This window comes from Papaver somniferum, unplaced genomic scaffold, assembly GCF_003573695.1.
Source record: "Papaver somniferum cultivar HN1 unplaced genomic scaffold, ASM357369v1 unplaced-scaffold_99, whole genome shotgun sequence".
Taxonomy (NCBI): Eukaryota; Viridiplantae; Streptophyta; class Magnoliopsida; order Ranunculales; family Papaveraceae; genus Papaver; species Papaver somniferum.
Window position 1 is genome coordinate 2,770,330 of NW_020653081.1, and position 19,445 is coordinate 2,789,774.

The 19,445-nt window shown below is 35.5% G+C and overlaps 1 protein-coding gene across 4 annotated transcripts; it reads right to left on the reverse strand.

The window, feature by feature from the left end:
* Positions 1-10,773: 10,773 nt before the first annotated feature.
* Positions 10,774-19,330, reverse strand: LOC113346320 (beta-galactosidase 10-like). Of its 4 annotated transcripts, XM_026589865.1 has the most exons (20): positions 19,151-19,330; positions 18,647-18,695; positions 18,466-18,561; positions 18,274-18,386; positions 18,116-18,182; positions 17,875-17,967; positions 17,378-17,524; positions 16,930-17,018; positions 16,586-16,691; positions 16,365-16,452; positions 16,096-16,214; positions 15,740-15,904; positions 15,255-15,436; positions 14,495-14,640; positions 14,080-14,189; positions 13,133-13,240; positions 12,651-12,761; positions 12,305-12,516; positions 11,371-11,707; positions 10,789-11,190 (listed from the first exon to the last, which is right to left on the reverse strand). In XM_026589865.1, the coding sequence occupies exons 3-20, from the start codon at positions 18,559-18,561 to the stop codon at positions 11,071-11,073; spliced, it is 2,409 nt and encodes an 802-aa protein (XP_026445650.1). In that variant the 5' UTR covers positions 18,647-18,695; positions 19,151-19,330; the 3' UTR covers positions 10,789-11,070. The 4 variants fall into 4 exon arrangements, with proteins under 4 accessions (XP_026445649.1, XP_026445648.1, XP_026445647.1 ...); XM_026589864.1 differs by lacking the exon at positions 19,151-19,330 and having other exon boundaries at positions 10,774-11,190; positions 14,080-14,165; positions 18,647-19,017; XM_026589863.1 differs by lacking the exon at positions 19,151-19,330 and having other exon boundaries at positions 10,774-11,190; positions 14,080-14,174; positions 18,647-19,017.
* Between the last annotated feature and the right edge of the window lie 115 nt (positions 19,331-19,445).

Genomic DNA, 19,445 nt, shown 5'->3' on the forward strand with positions numbered 1-19,445 from the left:
ATGTAAGTATAAAACACTCAGTCTACATGTACATCCACCGAATCTGATAAACGATCTATTAATAAGTAATTTTTCATGAATGAAAAACATCTACCCAGAACCGGCCTATGAGGACATGAACATCCACCAATTTTTGTTCGATGATTTTACAAAAAAATCACTTTTTTTCCATAATTTAATGATCAATTAACATTAGTTGATTTCTCGGTTAACAAAATTAAACATTTATTAATTGACCAAATTAATACTAATTAATCATGGGTAATTAACCATTAAAAAAGCAGTTGGCTAACAGGTTTTTGAGTTACTTCAGAACGATCTGATTTTATCCTTTAGTGGAGTAGGCCTCAAACTAGCAAGGTTAATTAAAAAGAAGAATCCGAGTTTTGAGGCATATCCAATAAGGACAAAATAGAGTCACTAAATAGGAAAAAAACCCTTATCCACCCTATTTAATATTTAATAATGATATTGATGCCCCTATCATTTTTTCTAAAAAGTTATTTTTTTATTTTTTCTTTAATTTTTTTTTTTTAGTTTCTGGATTTTTTTTTTTTTTTTGAATTTATAACCTAGACTTAGGTTCGGCTGTCAAGTGCCCATGTTTTTTCTTTTTTAAAACGTACCATCAGAAAAACTTCACTACTTAAAAAACGAACTTCGCTCTTTAACTGACGAACCTAAGTTCGGCTGACCCGAGCAAAAAATAAGATAACCGAACTTAGCATGGTTTTTCATAAAATGAAGTTCGACTAACATTTCCGTGTTTAATTATCAGCCAAACTGTTCATCAGCACTTACAAAATAAGAATAATGACTAGTTTGGATGATAATTCCTTTCAATTGTAACCCGAACTTCACTGTGCAACTACATTTTACCCTAGTTTTTTCGATTTAAACCTAATCTATATCTATCAAACACAAGAAAATAAGATATCGGTTTGTAGGTACTTTATATTGTACATTTCCTTGCAGTGAGGATATGGTTCTTGCTCCCCAACTTCATTCAATTCAATTCGATTTCTACTTTAACTTCTTCTTCTTATTTTTCACTAATTTGCATATTTGAAAAACGATTAGAACCTCTACATCTAATCGAAGACAATGAAAATTATAAACGGGTTGGCGTGGTTGGAATAAAGGAGAGAAGAGAATAAAAATAATTAAGAAAATGAAATTAAAAAAAAAAGTAAAAAAAAAGTAAATAAAGAAATTAATCAAGATTATCTAAATAATTTAACTAGCTTTAAACACCCCTTATCAACCCATACTAATTTGGGTAAGCATTTTGTTTACCTCTAAACATTTGGGTATGCCTCAAAACAGAATTCAAAAAGAAAGTGTTTCAAAAAATTAAAAGAATAAAAAACGTGTACTATTAATAGGCCCAATATATTAAAATATAGCATAAATATTTATAACAGAAAAAACTTGTTATAGCCGACTTACGTTTTTCTCGAACTACTGTTAAATGGGCATATTTTAGAATATATATACAGTATTCTCTCTCCATCCCACTAAAGTTGTCCTGTTTCAGATTTGCACAATTTTTAAAACAATATGGAGATAGATAGGTTCAGGTGTTTTTTTTACAATTATATCCTTATTGATACCAAATAGTTAAATTTGAGAAAGACATATCTCTCAAGCGATGTCGCGGCTATATGTAAATTTTATACCGTTAAAATTCATTTTAAAACACCTACGTAATGGATGTAAACAACACTATCAAAATATATATTTCTTACACTAAGATTTAATAACAAATAATCAACTAAAAGACAACTCTAGAAGAGCAGGTCTGGACTAACCGAATAATTCACTTCGGAAAATCCCGAAGCACTAATTGAGGGTGGGTCCCCCCTCAGGAAATTAGCACAAGCCCGTTCCTAATAGTGCTTCCGGATTTTCGTAAGTGAATTCTTCCGTCAATCTATCATTTTTTATTCTAGAAACTAGTGTATGACCCGTGCCGTAACGGCCCGGGCTTTGGAAGTTATTATTACTTCATATTTTGGCGACCGTTCAAAGTTTTCTTGGTTGGTTAGACTGATTCAAGATATCTAACCTATTCTAAGTTCATTCGACTCTGGTACAACGGTATTGTACTCATGCAAACACCTACATTCAAAATTTTGGATTAACAAAATTTACCGACACAAATATATGTATTAATTAATAACAAAATTACAATTAATAATACCCTTTCCTACAATGACGGGAGTTCAATTCTTGACAATTTGTTAAATCCGGCGACTACTCATGCCAAACCTTTGAAGAGCGAGACAATTAATGTTCAAACTTTGTGACACATATAGGTCTAAAATCTTCAACTCTTTAACACCAACTACAGTCACTTCGCCCGAAAAACTTCATTTATCCCAAGAAAAAAAAACAACTCAAATCACTTGCCTTTGAGGAGAAATCTTGTGACAGTGTTATAGGTTTTCGATAGACTTCCAGCGAGTCTCTTTTATAGATGTCGTATTACCTCAAGAACGAAATGTAGGCAATCTTTGTCTGGGGACAACATGTCTGCTTTAATTACCATAACGGTGCTTTAAGGGTTGACAATGCATTTGATATGATGGTTTATGGAAACCGATCTATTCCATCTGAAAGTTTAACTTCTACCTGAAAATTACAGACTGTAATATCACTGATGAAGAGACAAAACATACTTCCAAATATATGGTGCCTAGGAAATCATCAAGCCACAAAAAAAAGAACCTAAAAAATTTCAGTGCTAACATAGAGTACTGGGCCACTTACAACGTGCATGGTCCTTTGGTGACACAACGGCCAAGGCAGTTGCTCCATGCCTTTATAGTAAGACTACTGCACGGCCTATCCATTTAAAAGGGTGATAGTCCAAGCTACAATTTTATGCACACAAAATAGAGTAGTCACCGCATTCTCAAACTTGCAATCTGACTAACCTGGATTTCGTCCACTTCACGGAAAATTTCAACTTCCTTGCCAGCAAGCATAATAGGGCAAGAAAGTAGTACTGCATGGTAGAATCATTACCATCAAATATAAAACAAAAAATCCCGATGCAATCATGATTTGGAAACAAAAACTCCCGTCTTGAAGTTGATACTAAGTAGAAAGTTCGCATACTTTATAACATGTATATGCTTTTCATCACCATCATGTCCTTCCCCGTTACTGCATTGTGCTTGACATTTTAATTTTCTAATGCAGAAAATTTACTTGTCTGTATTTGTAGGTCTTTCTCGCAAGGGATTCATATTATTTTAAGTAGGGATTCGTTAGGGATAATACGAATCACCTATGTAGTATATTGGAAATAATTAACTACTCAAATTAGCAATGCTATGAAGTGCCACAACATATAATACAATAAAGGAAAACAAAAGGAGTTGCTGACTAAGAATAACAATACACATAATAACTAACTATACTAATTAACGGGGCAGCATATGAATTTTTTTAGGAAATTCAGATATAGAAAAAGATATGGTACCAGTGCATATCAAAACTATAAATATTCCGTAAAATGTAATTGATATTTAAGGAATTCGGATTCTGTAGAGCAAGTCAAAGCCAAAGAGTTTAGTGCAAATGAGGAGTGATAAGGCATTAGGTGTATATCATAGTCTTCAATTACTCCAAATACCCGTTTTTCATCAATCACCTCACACCTGCCTGGTACCGGTACACCATGTTCCATGTTCCATTTATACATGCAAACAACATATCTGATAAATAAGTGAATCTTTGTGTGCTTGGTCTGACATCGACATAAAAATCCATACTCTTTAACTAGTGGATCAACACGCCAGAACTCACCACCATACTGCAACAGGAACACCTTGTACAACCCGATTAAAAAAATAGATAGAGTGATTACAAAAGCAAATTACCAATGTGTTGTTTTTTTGACCCATTCAACAAATATATAGCTTTATAGCTTTCCAAAACATAAAAAATGCAAACATAGCCAATGACTGAAATAAGTGCCAACTTTGCTAACTAAAACCATTGAATTTGATGAGCCTAAACCACTAAAATTGCATCAGATATCACCTTGAACTTCACATGTTCTCTAAAGACCAATAACAAAACCTAAGTATAATCAAAACATATCGGAAACCTTTTACACAGTATAATCCATTGTGAAGAATAGATACATCAAATGTCAAGTACACCACATGCAGGCTAAAAAAATATCCAAACTCTAAGTATCATTTTTATTTTTATACTATAAGTGACCAAAAAATGATTATTGTCCTGGAATCAATTTAGTTTAGATTAACCTTATTGTAAACATATTTATGAAATTTTATCAGCCATATATAACCCCTTCGGTAACATATTTCTCCACCTTGTTTGCTAGGTGCTGATTTCATTTATATGCTTCATTTTTAGAGCAACTAAATCAGCGGAGTCGTGGAAGGCTCGAGCCTCTAATCATATGAAGAAACGGGCACAAAAAGTAAAATTGAAAAACACCAAAACAAAGAGAAAATTACCTGTTAAAGAATAAAGGATCTAACCTTTTATAGCCCATGCTGGCGCCAGGTCACACTAATAAGGCCATCAAAAATCAAAGAACTGTTATATGGATTACGACGAAAACACAGACACATTTTTAGTTGAGTCTCAAATTCCCCTAGAGGTTAATGATGGCCAAAAGAATAAACATCAATACGCACAGGAGCTGCTGGGAATTTTGTAGTGCATCTATGGCATCCACAAATGTACATTGCTAGGTCGAGAACAATCATTCCGAAGGAAATAAAAATAGTTGATCTGGTAGGGTAAAATAAGAATAAAGTATGTAACACAGATATTTAACGTTAGGTAAAATAGTTTGAGTCTGTAAGTGCAGTGGGAGTAAGTAATTGAACTGCCGTACATACAAGCCAATGTATACATACGCCTATGAATATTGAAAAACCCTTCTTGTAATAGAGATAAGATGTCACCTCGGTATGGCGCCAGGAACTTGAGCTTCGCATCTCTTGAATCATTGGTCACCTTCCTTGCCAACTACTTTCCCACGGAAGACCTTGCAAGTTTACAGGCACTGAAACACATAAATAACGTCAAAGATGTCGCAGAAATATGGTCGTAAACTGATTTCAAGCAACACTTTCCTAATTCTCTATTTTCCCTAGCTCTATCGTAATTTTCTACTAAACATCAGTATAAAAAGTTGGTGAATAATCTTATCCAGTACTACACCATACGACAACTTTAAGAGAACCAAAAACATTATTAGGGAAAACATATCATACAAATCAATAAGAGAAAATTAAGAGATGGAGTCCGTAGTTGGTTACATACCATATGACTTCTCCAAGAAAATCAAGAGGATACCCAGTTTGAATTGATATCTGCATATGAATCACGTACCAACATGAATCAGTGAAAGCGAAAGTCACACAATAAAAAATCACACAGATAAGTATTCTTTGAGAGGATGGGATATCTGCATGTGAAAAATACTAGAACCCCCTACTATATGGGTTCAATATATAGAAGCCCCACTAAATGGATCATATATTGTCAACTCCATACTTTCAGAAAATGATATTACTAGGCCCAAAACATCAAATTTTCTTCAGATCTGGCCCATAATTAATTATTATGAATTTTAATAATGGCAACACTACCATTTAGTATATATACAAGAGGAATATATCAGAAGATATTTCATTTCTTCATTCTCTTTCTCTTTCTCTTTCTTCTCCATCTCTTTCTCTCTCGGCTCCAGCGTTTCAGATCTGTGAAGAAGAAGAAGACGAATCGATCCAGTAGTTTTTGCAGCTGATCATCAGTTAATCTTCAAATATGAATCAATCATTCAATCGATTTCATTTGAATCTAGGTTTTAGTTGGTTTTTAAGCTGCATCAGGTTAGGTTTTCGTTGGATCGACTGTTTTTTTTGAAGATTTTGAATCAAATCTAAGTTTCAGTCGATTCGAAGCAGCAGAAATCATTTCCGATTAGGTTCATCATTCTTACTTTTCTTAGTTCGATTAATTCGATTAGGTTTTTGATTTTTATTTTGATTGATTCTGTTCATATATGAGAAGAAGAAGAAGAACCTGATTTTTTTTGAATCAATCGAAGATCTTTAATGTAGTTTTAACCCTAATTACTTACTTTTTATGCAGATTCAACAATGGAACTAAGAAGATCTTCAAGAGCAGCAGAAATGAATTCGTCGTACGAGAAAATATCTAAAAATCAATAAGATTTCTCTCGTTTTTAATTGAATCAACAAGTTTTAAATCTAGGTATGCGTTTAGGATATTGTTGTTTCTGTTGTTTTTGTTGTTGTTGTTGACTTGTTTTTGTTTTTATTTTGCTTATCTCGCCTACACATCGTTTGATTGATGAATCTGTGGCAGTGTTGGTGGTGGATATGCAGGTTCTGGTGGAAGATGAGGAGGTTGTAGTGGTTGAGTTGGTGGTATTGGAGAAGTTTTGGAGGAGGATCTGAAGTCAGTGGTAAGTAAGCTGATTCTTTCTTTCTTATTTGACATAACTTGCTTTATTTTCAACATTTTTTATGAATAGATGTATTTTGTGTACAAATTTATAGCAATATGACATGTTTTGTGTTTTTCATTAATTTTGTATTCTGTGTACAAATTTATAGCAATACGACATGTTCTGTGTTGTTTCATTAATGTGTATGGATAGTTTGATACTTAGAAATTACTGTGCAAGTGTATGAGTCTTAGAATTCTGATGCAACATGTGTAACTTGCGTTTACACATCCAAATTTCATGTGTAACTTGCGTATACACATGTATAATTTGCGTATACACATGTGTAATTAGGAGTTACACATGCTAATTGAATGTGTAGTAGTTACATATGTGTTTTCATTGAACTGCTGGATACACATGTCATATATGGATGTGTAATTCTCAGTTACACTAGTCAGGTGCATGTATAACTCCTAATTACACATGCTAAGCAAACAAAAGCACCCAATTGTTGAGACAAAAGCAATTGCAGGCACTTTCCTCCCCCCATTGTTGAGACATTACTTCCAAAACACCCAAGGTCTTATCTTCGTGTAATTGCTAGTTAGTAGTGGTGTTTTGGTATGAAGCTAAGAGGTTTAGTATGGATAATTTGTATTTGGAGTTAGTGGTGGTGTTTTGGTATGAAGCTTAGAGGTTTGGTATGGATGTTGGAGCTGTGTTAGACACTGTAAGTTGGATCTACTTTACATTCTGTTTGTCTTAGTGGTGGTGTTTTGGTATGAAATATATTTGTATGCACATCATGTTTTAAATATGTTAGCCATCTATAATCTCATCTTTTATCGACTCTGAGAAGGATATCATGTGATTTCTATAACCATATCCTTGTTTATCAGTTTGCAGCTATGTGTACTCTACGTGACAGTCTGCGTGTTTAACTAGCATTGGTAGACTATGGATGTGTAACTAGTAGTTACACATGCTAATTAAATGTGTAACTTATAGGTACACAAGCTAAATGGATGTGTATCTACTAGTTACACATGTTAATTAGATGTGTAACTATAAGTTACACATGCTAATTTGATGAGATATGCATATACAGTTCTTAGAAAATATTGAATGGTGCTGGCAATAATTTTGATTATTTTATTTGTTCCTGAATTTTTCTTTTGTAGTGGATTGACTACGTTAAACTACATAGGGCTTGCTTAATTGTATCAGAAGTGCAAGGATGAAGGTTTGTGTTTCGATTTTTAAATGCCAATACCTTTTGTTATTTGTCTGAAACTTTTACAAGTAATTCACTGGACTTGACTGATAGACTAGATTTGGCACTTGATATCATCACATATATTGACATATTTAAACTGAACCAAGAATGATGTTCATGTGAAACCAATCCTTTTTTAGATGTTTGCTCCTGGCCTGTAGTTGTATGTTTTATTTGATGTTTGTGAGTCTTCGTTTATATTTGAATAGGTACTTCCTTGGCCTTCTACAACTGAAGTATCTAGTATTCATGTATTGGAGGTGATTTGTATATGAGCATCTAGGAAGATGCTCATGATTTTGCTATATTCAGTTGTCAAATATACAAGTGTGGTGGTTGTGGTAGGAAGTGCAGGTGATGGTGCTTACAGAGTGATGGCTGGTGCTATACTGAAGAATGGTTGCAGCTGCTGGAGTGACTACCAGAGCCACCACACCTTATATGACATGTGTAACTGTTGATTACACATTTCATATGCATGTGTAACTCCAAATTACACATTTTATATGCATGTGTAACTCCAAAGTACACATGCATTTTATGTGTACTAGATGATTATACATGCTTGTTTATGAGTGTTTAGTTAGCTGATTATACATATGCTATGATTTGATGAAATTTGTAGTGGAAGGTATGCTGATCTTTTGTAATGAAATGGTACTGAACAGGTTATGGATGTGTTGATTTCAGAGTATGAAAGTTCATAGAGAGTTGTAGGAGTGTGCAAGTTGTACAGATGCAGATTTGGCATTGGTTTGTAATGAACGAGTACTGTTATTGCTATCATATAGCTCAGGTATGCACTGGTTGAAGAATCAGAATGGTTTGAGTTAATGATGCTCAGGTAGATTTATGTTAGGAGTTAACATTACATGTACTGGTGCAACTACAGTTAAGACAGTGGTATGGAATAGAGGAAATGAAGCTGGCTGGTGCTGAGATTTGTACTCAGTTGGTGTTGGTTGCAGTTGCAGGACATGGGTTCCGATGGAATTGATATGTGGTAAGTTATGGCCTGAGTCTGAGAACTCAATATTGCATGCTAGATGCATGTTAGGATAAACAGGTGCAGAGTTTCCAATGTATGTTGCTATTGCAGTGGATTTGTCAGGAATTGATGCTGGTAAAGAATGATGAAATGAGTCATGGTGGTAGCTGTAGGATAAATGTTGTTGAAAGTGTGCATAGTGTTGTGTAAATTTCAATTACACTAGATAGATGCATAGGTAACTCCCAATTACACTAGACAGATACGTGTGTAACTAATGCTAAGAAATTATTGTAAATAAATCTTAAAGTGTAATACATGTATTTTTTTTGTGTTTACTTTTTTATGTCTATTTTTTTATGTGTAACTTCTCATTACACATGCCATATGGATGTGTAACCGTTGGATACACATGTTATATGCATGTGTAACTTCTGCTTACACATGTCGTACACATGTGTAACCCTTTCATGCCATACCCATGTGTAACTTCTGGATACACATGCTCGTTGCATGTGTAACTTCAGATTACACATCCATATGTTATTGGTGGGAGTGGTCAGCGGTGGTGGCCGCCGACGACGGAGGTGGTGGTTGGTGGTGGTTTCGGTGGTGGTGGTCGGAGGCGCTGGTGGTCGCCGGCGGAGGTGGTTGTTGGTGGTGGTGGTTGGTGGTGGCGGTCGTCGGAGGTGGTGGTTGGTGGCGGCGGTCGTCGGAGGTGGTGGTTGGTGGTGGTGGCGGTCGTTAAAGATGGTTGTGACATCATGTTTAGTATATTTTAATATTTTGAGCTTAAATTTAAATTTTATTTAATTTGGGGTTTGGAAATATAAAAAAGGGTATGGATGTCTTTTAATAACTCGGGCCTAGATTTAAACTTCTTTTAACTAGGGGCCTCATACTATGGGTTATCCATGGGTTGGGCCTTAGCCTAATTTTCCCTTATTCTGGTTCTTAAGGCCTCCCGCCGAACTTGGTACTTCCACCGCTGAACTTGTTGTTCGAGGGAGATCCAATATTTGGAGCTTATGAAGCTTCCCTACATGAGCTGGAATAGGACCAGACATGGCTTTTATCTGGGACTGTAACATTCGAACCCAACCAATATAAAAAGAGGCTCAAACAAAATATATAAATCAAGGTGTCTGCCAAAATTATTTGGAACATCTGACATTGATTTTTGGAAGTTCGAATGCAAGAATCCAGACTAAGATGATAGTTAGAAAGAAACGGAAAAACATGGGAAGATTTATGTAGTCGAGCATTTCAAAGGTTCCTGTAACGGAAGAAATTGATTAGTATGAATTGAAGGGATTGAATTAATGGTTTTGATAATGGCTTGTGTAACCGGCGAACAATGGGAGAGAATTGGTGGAAGAAAATCTCTGATTTAGGGATTAATCGAATTTTAATGAGATTGACGTTAAGTAGATTTGGTAACCGAAGAGTGGAATAAGTGAAAGAAGTGATCTCAACGGTCGGATTAGGGCTTAAAAGGCGGCTTCATTCTTACCCGCGATTTATCTTTTCCATTCTGAGCAGATTAGGAGCTGTTGATGGCTCAAAAATGTACATTTATAACCGTCAGATGGTTGAAAAACCATTTGTTTTCGTAAGATAGAAGATACGGACTAGTTTAATAATAAGGATAAACTTTCAAAGGACAAAAAAGGACAAAATTTTAAAATGAAAAGCACCTTTAGTAGTAAGGAGGGAGGATATTTTTTGTAAAAGACTTGTTTCAGTGAAGATTATATTCAGACACTATTTCGGAGGAACAATATTGGTTTTTCTTATACACTACATTTTGAAGTAGAATCATACTACCCATAGCCCTTGTTCTAGACGGAAGGTGTTTTAATTGAACTTATTGCACTATTACCTCTGTTTCTAAAATAGTGATATTATCTATTTTCCAGAAACCGAGTACTGTTTATTTGTCACATTAAGTATAACTCCACCCACAAGCTTAGACTGAAAACCCAAATCAATCGTATAAACTGAAAAAGAAGGAAGAACAACGTTATGGACAAAAAGTTCCAACTCAAGGAATGAAGAAACACAACCTGACACATTGCAAGTATCTATACCTGAGAAACATCTTTAGCGATGTTAAGACATTCAATTTCAGTTGATAGTTTAACAGAAACTGCTTTCAAAATAACATACAACGAATTACATTTTTTTCAAGTTAGGACTGAGCAAAAAGATAAGAGTAAAGTCGGGTTTCGCTCTAGTAGTAGTGGGTCATTCATCCCCCTAACAATTTTCTTATTGAGGTGGTCTATGGAGTGTAAACCACCAAATTTTGTGCTCACTGGTATAGCTTAAATATCAGCTGCTGCCACTACATTCAGCTTCAACGGCAAGCTTCTTTGTCGAGCCATGGCATAAAGTCATATTGAAGTTCCTGTTTGACAACGCTAAAGCACACTCTTGCTTGTTTAAGCAGACCTGCAAATGAATTGAACACAAGCACTTAACAATATTAGAACATAGCAAACAAATGTTGTAGTCCGAAAACCAAGTAAAATTGGTGTACAAATCAAATCAGGAACTGTCGTGTAACATTTTTGTCATGTCACTGTTCACAAGAATCAAACGGAAAAACTGCATCAACAAAAAGATATTTACCTTTTCAACCTTTAAAAGTGAAGTAGAATCATGACAGTCTCCCACGCTGTAAGATCCGCATTCTCCAGTAGGGGTCCCAAAGCTTGCAAATTTTATTGCAGATATTATTGTGCCCTTGGGACAACTCAGATGGACAGTTGGGTTGCTTTCATTTTTCACTGTCATGTCCTCATTCCATGATTCGTATTCTAAAGAGGGATAATCCTCCGATATTAGAGCACATACACCAGTTACTTTTCGTCTTGAGAATTTAATTTTACTTGGATCTCCCCCTTTCTCTTCAAAAATCACAAGAATATTTCCAGATGGCTTAAACCAAGACCTTGGAACATGGTACCTGTTTCAAAGATGTTGAGCACGTTAAAGGGATGCAATGCCTCCATGTCTAGCTGTGCAAATAAACACATGCCGGCTTAATTATTTACTTTCAATAGAATGATGTATTGACATGTCAATGAAAAATTATATAAGTCCACCCAGATAAACACCAGAAGCTTGACTTCAGGAATCACATTAGTCGGGTCACCAGTTTGAGAACTGATGATGTCAGTTTTCTTTTCCAACTTTTGCCTAATTTTGAGTCATACAGAATTTCAACCAGTGGAACTAAATTTCTTAGATATCAAACTCCAAGCTTAGATGAGAATAGTTGGACTTCCCTCTAACTTGATCTATCAAGAGCCTAGCTCATTCCAGGACTAACTCCAAGCTACTAAAGAAATGTATTAGCTAATCACGCTCAAAAGGGTGAGACTCCAGGTTAGAGGCTCAGAATGCTAGGCTGGATTTTCATCTGTGCTGATCTTATACACCTAGTCTGATTTTGTTATTTTTTAGACGGTTGTACTATATCATATGTAGGTTAGTTGCTCGAGAAATGTCTTTATAAAATTTCCGTGTAAGACAAAAAATGGTCTTGTGTTTTTGGCCATACCATCTTTGAGTTGGTTCACCACAACCAGTGCGACATTTGTCCTGATTGTATATGCCTCTGTAATCGCAGCTGGTGGTGCAATTATCATATATAGAGGATCGCCTTGACCAGTATCTTCCAATTTCTTCTCCATTCAGCCAAGCAAGGCCTTTCCCCATATCTATCATGTCCAGACCAACCGGGTCATCTCCAAGTGGAGGATCCACTACGGTCTGCAAAGTGTGGAGCATGATTCAATTTATAGTACCAATAAAAGTCGGCAGATGACAAGTGAAATTCTAAAACTATAATGAACATCAGCTCTTCAAAGATCTATAACCTAATCAACCAAACTGGGGGAACTTACCATGTACCACGTGAGAGGCTGATTTTTTGGTGGCTCTGAGGTTGGCTGCCACTTCACACTGTTCAAACCACTCGGAAGGTATATCTTTAAGTGCTCTCCTTCTAAACCAATCTGGAAAGAATAGAAAATAGAGAGGAAAGAAACAAGTAAAATAGAGGAAAGTTACAAAACCCCATAAATGTGTAATTTGTACTTGCAAAAGATTAATATGTGAAGCTGTATGGAAATTTATGATCAAGTATATATTGATGGCTTTTTCATTTTTTATCATCCAAATATGTAACTCTTAACATTGACTGCTTAAAGCAACAAGTACTAACTTCGATTACAACTAAGATTGAATAGTTTGTTGTACACATACACATGTACACAGTGATTCATGAAAAAAAATTGCAACTCCTACGGGAGAAAGCCTTCACATTTATTAAGTAAGAAATGCTACTAGAAGCTATAGAAGCAAAGAATGCTAATCAAGGAATCACCTTATAGATCCAAGCATTTGATGACAAGTCAATGGTTCCATTATTGAACCCCTCCAACTTGACACTTGTTAGCCCTGCCGGTATTGAATCATAAAATGGCCCTGCATGCTGATATAAAAATAAAATAGAATCTGTTGATCATTAAATTATAAGCACGAATAACAGTTGTTGTTTCTTTGATGGATAACACTGTAGAGTATATTAAGGATGGAAAGGGGTCAGGACAGTCCAAAATCCAAAATTTAAACTTTTGAAAGGATTGACATACACAAATACACATGTTTTGAGCAGATGTTAGAACATATTTAACAGGACCACCACATTGGAAAACATATAAAGGGAAGTGGGTGAAATTATTACCTGTAGGATATCTACAGAAATAATGTATGTTTATACAACTATTATACTCTGGCGGGTCTCCCTATCTCATTCCTCGCGTCTCTGTTTGTCATATTTTGGGCCTGGTCAGGATATGTGTTCTGCATGGTCTGTTAAGTTTTTCCCCCTATTCATAGTAGGACTAAAATGGTTATGGGTGCGATGCTTTATGGTTCCCTAGAACTCAAGTACGGTGTACTCTAACCCTATTACTATTGAAAGACAGTGTACCTACTTTGTGCTCAATTTCAAACGATGATAGGAGAACTAGATATACACTCGATGAATGTGATGCTTTTTTAATATCCACACGGCATCAAATGCTTATAGGCCAGACTTTGATTATTTGGTCAGATTGGAGCAGTTCTAGCTCGATGATGTGTTCATGATACTTTAGTGAAGCCAAAAGGAGATACATTGGAGAATACAAACTCTATTAAATGATCGTGTAATTTTCTGGCATTATTAGGTTTCGAGTTGTAAGTTTCCAATTTCAAGAAACTTAAGTGGAACAAGGGCCCTAAAGAAGCACGGGAAACCTAGATTACTGAAGAAAATAAATTACTTACTTGTAATCCCACTGTCATGCCAAGAATCGCAATGTCATTCTTCCCAGCCTTTAAATTAACGAGACTTTCAAATTTAGAATCTAAACCTGCACTATCTTCAGAAGCGCTAGCTATAAACATATACAGATAAGTGTACTAGTAAGATTAGTCGTGGAGCCAATTAATAAAACATGCTGATATCAAGGAGAGTGATGTATATATTGGTTTGGGCAATTGTCATGATGGTGCTCAACTGGTTTTGCATTTAAATCATCATTCCCTTCCTTATCTAGTATTTTTAGATCATGACACTGATAATCAGTTGCATGGTTTAGCACGTATGTTGGGACCACATAAAGGATGGGAGTCACTTAGAAGCAATCCAGTCTACATCCAGAAGAAAAATTTGAAGATAAAACATGCACATGAAACTTACTTCTCATATTGGAAACTTCACTAAATAAAGAATCTCCTTCCAGCTTCTGATTGATAAAAGCATATAGAGCATGACCGTTCGATGAAATTACAAGCTTCGGACGGGTTCCATTACTCAAGAAGCTCTCATTTTCATAAACGTACACACTGCCAGTACAACATCATTCGGAAACAAATTAGCGTCCTAAAATGCCAGGTATTTCACACAAGCAACAAGGCGTAGTCTTTGAGAGACATGGATGAAACATAGCGATATAGAGAATGAGAGATTTTCTATAAAGAATCAGATACACACTTCCACTAGACCTCTAATTCGCTTTCTATTTGAAAAAGAGGCATGTATTCTTATAAGAGGTTGAAGGAAAAGCTTAAAGGTAACTGTTATGTACCTCACCAAGATCTGGTTTCCTGTCACCTCTTGGTTTTCCTTGAGCATTTTATTCAAACAGTATACAGAGGTTTAATAAACTGCTTCTCATAAAAAATAAAGGTTTTCCAGATCTAAGTTTGTTGGCTTCCACACCCCAGTGGTGAACAAACACAATAACGGATTAACAAAATTTGTACATAACACGGTTTTCCAGATCTAAGGTTTTCTATTTTTCCTACTACCCACATCAAAAACATAACACGGTATGGAACACTACGATCAGTACGGATTAACAAATTTTTTGCGATATCCCCCGAGAGTTTTCTTTGAACTAGGTTTTCAAAAGATAACTTGTTCCTGTGGCTTTTGTATGAGAAAATAAAATATCTACCTTGTTGTATACCAAAGATAGTCGGTAGTATCTTTAGTGGTATTTATGTGATCTACCAAACTATGTTTACTAAAATCAGCTTCTCCCCAGACCCCCGCTTTTTCCATAAATATATTCCACTGCATTGGTGAGGCCTGCAAATTTTCTGGTACCATTTCCATTGAGGAGCTTTGGGATCCAACCTGTTGAACATGTTCTATATAGTGAGATAAAATTAAGAAATGGCAAGTCACATTCAGAAATATGATAGCAAGCAGTGTATTACATCCTTAAGTCTCAATTCCAGCGAAGAAAATTAATTGTATCTGATGGTTAATGAAATTTAGTAATGAAGTAAGGCATTAAGTAAAATAGCTTTGTGAGCGACATGTGCAGAAGGCTTCAATTTTGCTATGGAAGTTTCAGAACATTTATAATGCAATTAACTAACTGAGAACTAATAGCATTAAGCACACAGTCCCATGAGAGGTATATTTAGAAGAGACCTTTGCCGTGTTAAATGCGACATTCTTGCAGTCGGGTAAGATGCTGACTGACCAAGCTGGAAGGTGATATGATACATTCTGAAAGGTCACTGTTTTATCATTTTTGTCGTCGGTGTTAGATAGGAAGGCAGCACATGCTCCTGAAGCTTCAGAAAATACATCAGCCTGCATAAAGATAAAAGATTCGATGAATATTTGCATGAACCATCCTGGTTATCGATTAACTGGAGAAGCTATTGCAGTATCCTTGACAACCATAATTTCCACATGATTGTCAGTGTAAGAACTCAAAATTCACTGAATAGGAGTTTGCATTTCCATCTAACTAGATATTGGAATTTAAAAGGAACCGTCACCTCTTGAGAAGGACCAAGCGACAAAAGGGTTTGTTCACCATGAAGCAGTGCATGCTCACATGACATTATAGCTTCATGGAGTTGCTTAAGGTGTCCCCATTTTGGAAGCCTCACAATTCCTGTAATCAATTAGGCCATAAGGATACTGTTTTCAAAATAATCAAAACATGTGTTTTTCTAGTCCTCCACAGTACAGAACATTTGAAACTAGCTATTCTTTTTAGAAATGTGATAGAGAATCATATTTTAAAGGTCAGCGGATGGCTAACCATATTCATCAATTGGTGCATCATAATCATAGCTAGTAGTAACAAAAGGTCCTCCTGAAGTCCGACCAAAATTTGTTCCACCATGATACTGAATCCACAAAGTCAAAGGTTTAAGTCAATAATTCATAATGAAGTTCTATGCAACATGTAGGTAATAAGGTGAACTGAGTATGAATACGAAGAAGATAGACGCAGTATCTTTCTGTTTATAGTCAGATTACCATGTAGTAATTATGTACACTACCACCTTTTTGAAAAAAACGGGCAACGGAAAAAGCAACATCTTCAACTGGCCTGTGAGGATCCCTTTCCCCAAATTTCTTAAACCTGGGTGATTTAAGAAGAGAGGAAAAAATGAAATCAGATAATGACTTAGAGGGACATTTAACTAAGGGGTCCTCCTCTGTTACCTTCTTTAATGGTAGCGTATGATTCCGCACAAATTATCTGAGATACTAAAAACCAGAGAAAACTACATGTTCTCACCAAAGTGATCCATCAAAACTGCAGGTATTCGTGACAGACCATTTTAACTAAGATTGAAAGCACCAAGGGAGAGCATTACCATCCAGGCCAGTTCTCAGTCCAAATTTTTGGCTTGCTGTCAGAATTGGGCTTGAATTGATCACAGTAAAATGAATTGCAGGTATCGATCTGCACATGCAGGCAAATGCAGAATATTTTAACCAAATTATTATGCATTTTTAAGACCTAAACAGAGAGCATCAAACACAATTCAAAAATATTACTACACTTTACTTGCAAGAAGCAAATATTACTATTGTTGATTCGACTGCTTATAGGCTCAACCAGATACATTCATAAGTGTCATGATCGACTACTAAAACCTTGTTGGTGGAATGCCAACCATTATAATGTATATCTACTTACTCTTCCCGGAGAAGGGTACCTACTTACTACGAAGCATAATGATTAGACTCTGGTGTATGGTTTAAAAGTGGTTAGATCCCTTATTACAACTTAAGAACACGATACATCGATCACATGCTTACCACTGGATCAGGTGCATCATACTGCCAGCACATTATCCAAGGCACACCTATATTTTGAGAAACAGCCATTTCTGCTGCCCACATTACATATGACTTGCCACCGATTCCATAGACTCTCTCAAGATCTCCTCCATATTCATTTTCCACCTGCGGGAAATAACATATCAGACTGAAAACTAAAAACATTTGTATGTGAATAAAACAGGATATCTAAACAGCAAGATTAACTGAAAAGATGCAAAAAGAAACTCTAACCAGCCAAATCTAAAGAATGTGGTACAAAAGACAACTGTACAACAACGGATTATAGAGTTTCTATATATTCCTATTAATCTGTATTAAAAAAATGCAGCTATGCACCAAAAAATTAACCTTCTAAAATGAAAAGCTACATCACAATTTCCATACATATCGATAAATGTTAAGCCGACATTCTAGTCCCAATGATCAAATTACAGTAAATTTTCCTTTTTCACATACCAGTTTGAAAATGTTACCTGGGCCAAGATGATAGGGCCTCCCTGTGATGCAAAAAGTTTCTCTTTCTTCATCATGTTCACTATATATGTAGTAAAGTTTTGCATATAATACTTGAAGTGCAACAAAGAAGGAAAAAAAAAATGATAGTTAGAGGAGTATTCGAAATTCAAAAAGGAACAAGCTCATCATTATAACGAAAATGTTATTCTTCAAGGACAACCAGTCTACCAAAAATTATGATCAATTAGACTGCATTACCTTAAAGGGTTCGTTATCAGTTCTAAAGACAGTTCCAGGCACATAATGGAGCCAAACAGGTATACCCCTGTTACCGAATTTACAGTTAGGAATTTTCACTCAACAAGAAGTATTAAATTGAAATGAAATAGACAAAAAAGTTCCTAAACAAACATTACCCAAAATTCCATTCAGCAGCAACAAATGGACCAATCCTCAGAATCAAATACATTCCTTCTTGTTGCACAATCTTTGCAAACTTCACCAGATCATATCGCTTATCGAAATAATACTACAAATTCAAATTTAACATACTCAATTTCCAAACTCAATCCTCTTCAAAATCAATTAACAACTGAAGAAACACTCACATTTCCAGGAGAAAGTTCATGCCCATTCCAAAACACATACGTGTCGATCACATTAATCCCTCCTTCTTTGGCCGTCTTAATTAGTCCTGGCCACATCTGCATAACAAACAAGAACTCAGAAACAAACCACCAAAATGATAACAGAAAATGAGTAACTTCATCAAGAAAGTAGAATACTTACAGCTGGTACACTGCGAGGGTAATGTATAGATGCAGAGAGGAACAATTTTCTTTGTCCATCGATAATCAAAGAGCGATGATCATAAGTAACATTAGAAGCTAACGAAAATGATGAAAATACTAAGAAGAAAACCAAACATAACAGCCTAATCTCACTAGCACTAGACATAATGGAGTACAACAATAACAAGTTCAATGTTTCTCCGGGTTCAATTGTAAAAACCAGAAGCTTATTTATAATAGCAAAATGAAAGTACTAGTACAAGATGCGCATCAAATGAGGTAGAAGAGAAGCAGTAATAATGTGGCTAGCATATAATGTAAGTGGACGTCAATATCAACTTTAAGATAGTTGCGTTTAAGACGATAGTGACACCCAATATCTGTGTTGGGGAATTTTATATACATGATTCATTGAGGTTCATTTATGATTCTTTCGGAAAAGACAAATACACACACAAAAATTGTCCAAATCTGATGAAATCAAAGTTTAATTTGAGAGTACCTGATTCAACAACTTTTGCCATTTCAGTTTGTCACGATTGTTAGATAGGAAAATGCATTAATTGTTGTGCAAACCGCTCTGCCAAATTCTCTTGACTTTGTTGGCCAAAAACCACCAAATCATAATTACTAGGGTTCTCCATCCAATTTCCTTTTCTGCAACTTCTAGTTCAGGAAGTAAATGAAATTTCAGCACTCTTTGAAGGAATTGATGAACTGAATTACATTCCAGAAAAGGATTAGCTCTTGGTAATGCCATTTATCAAGAGTTTGGGTCTAGGGTTTGATGGCAGCAG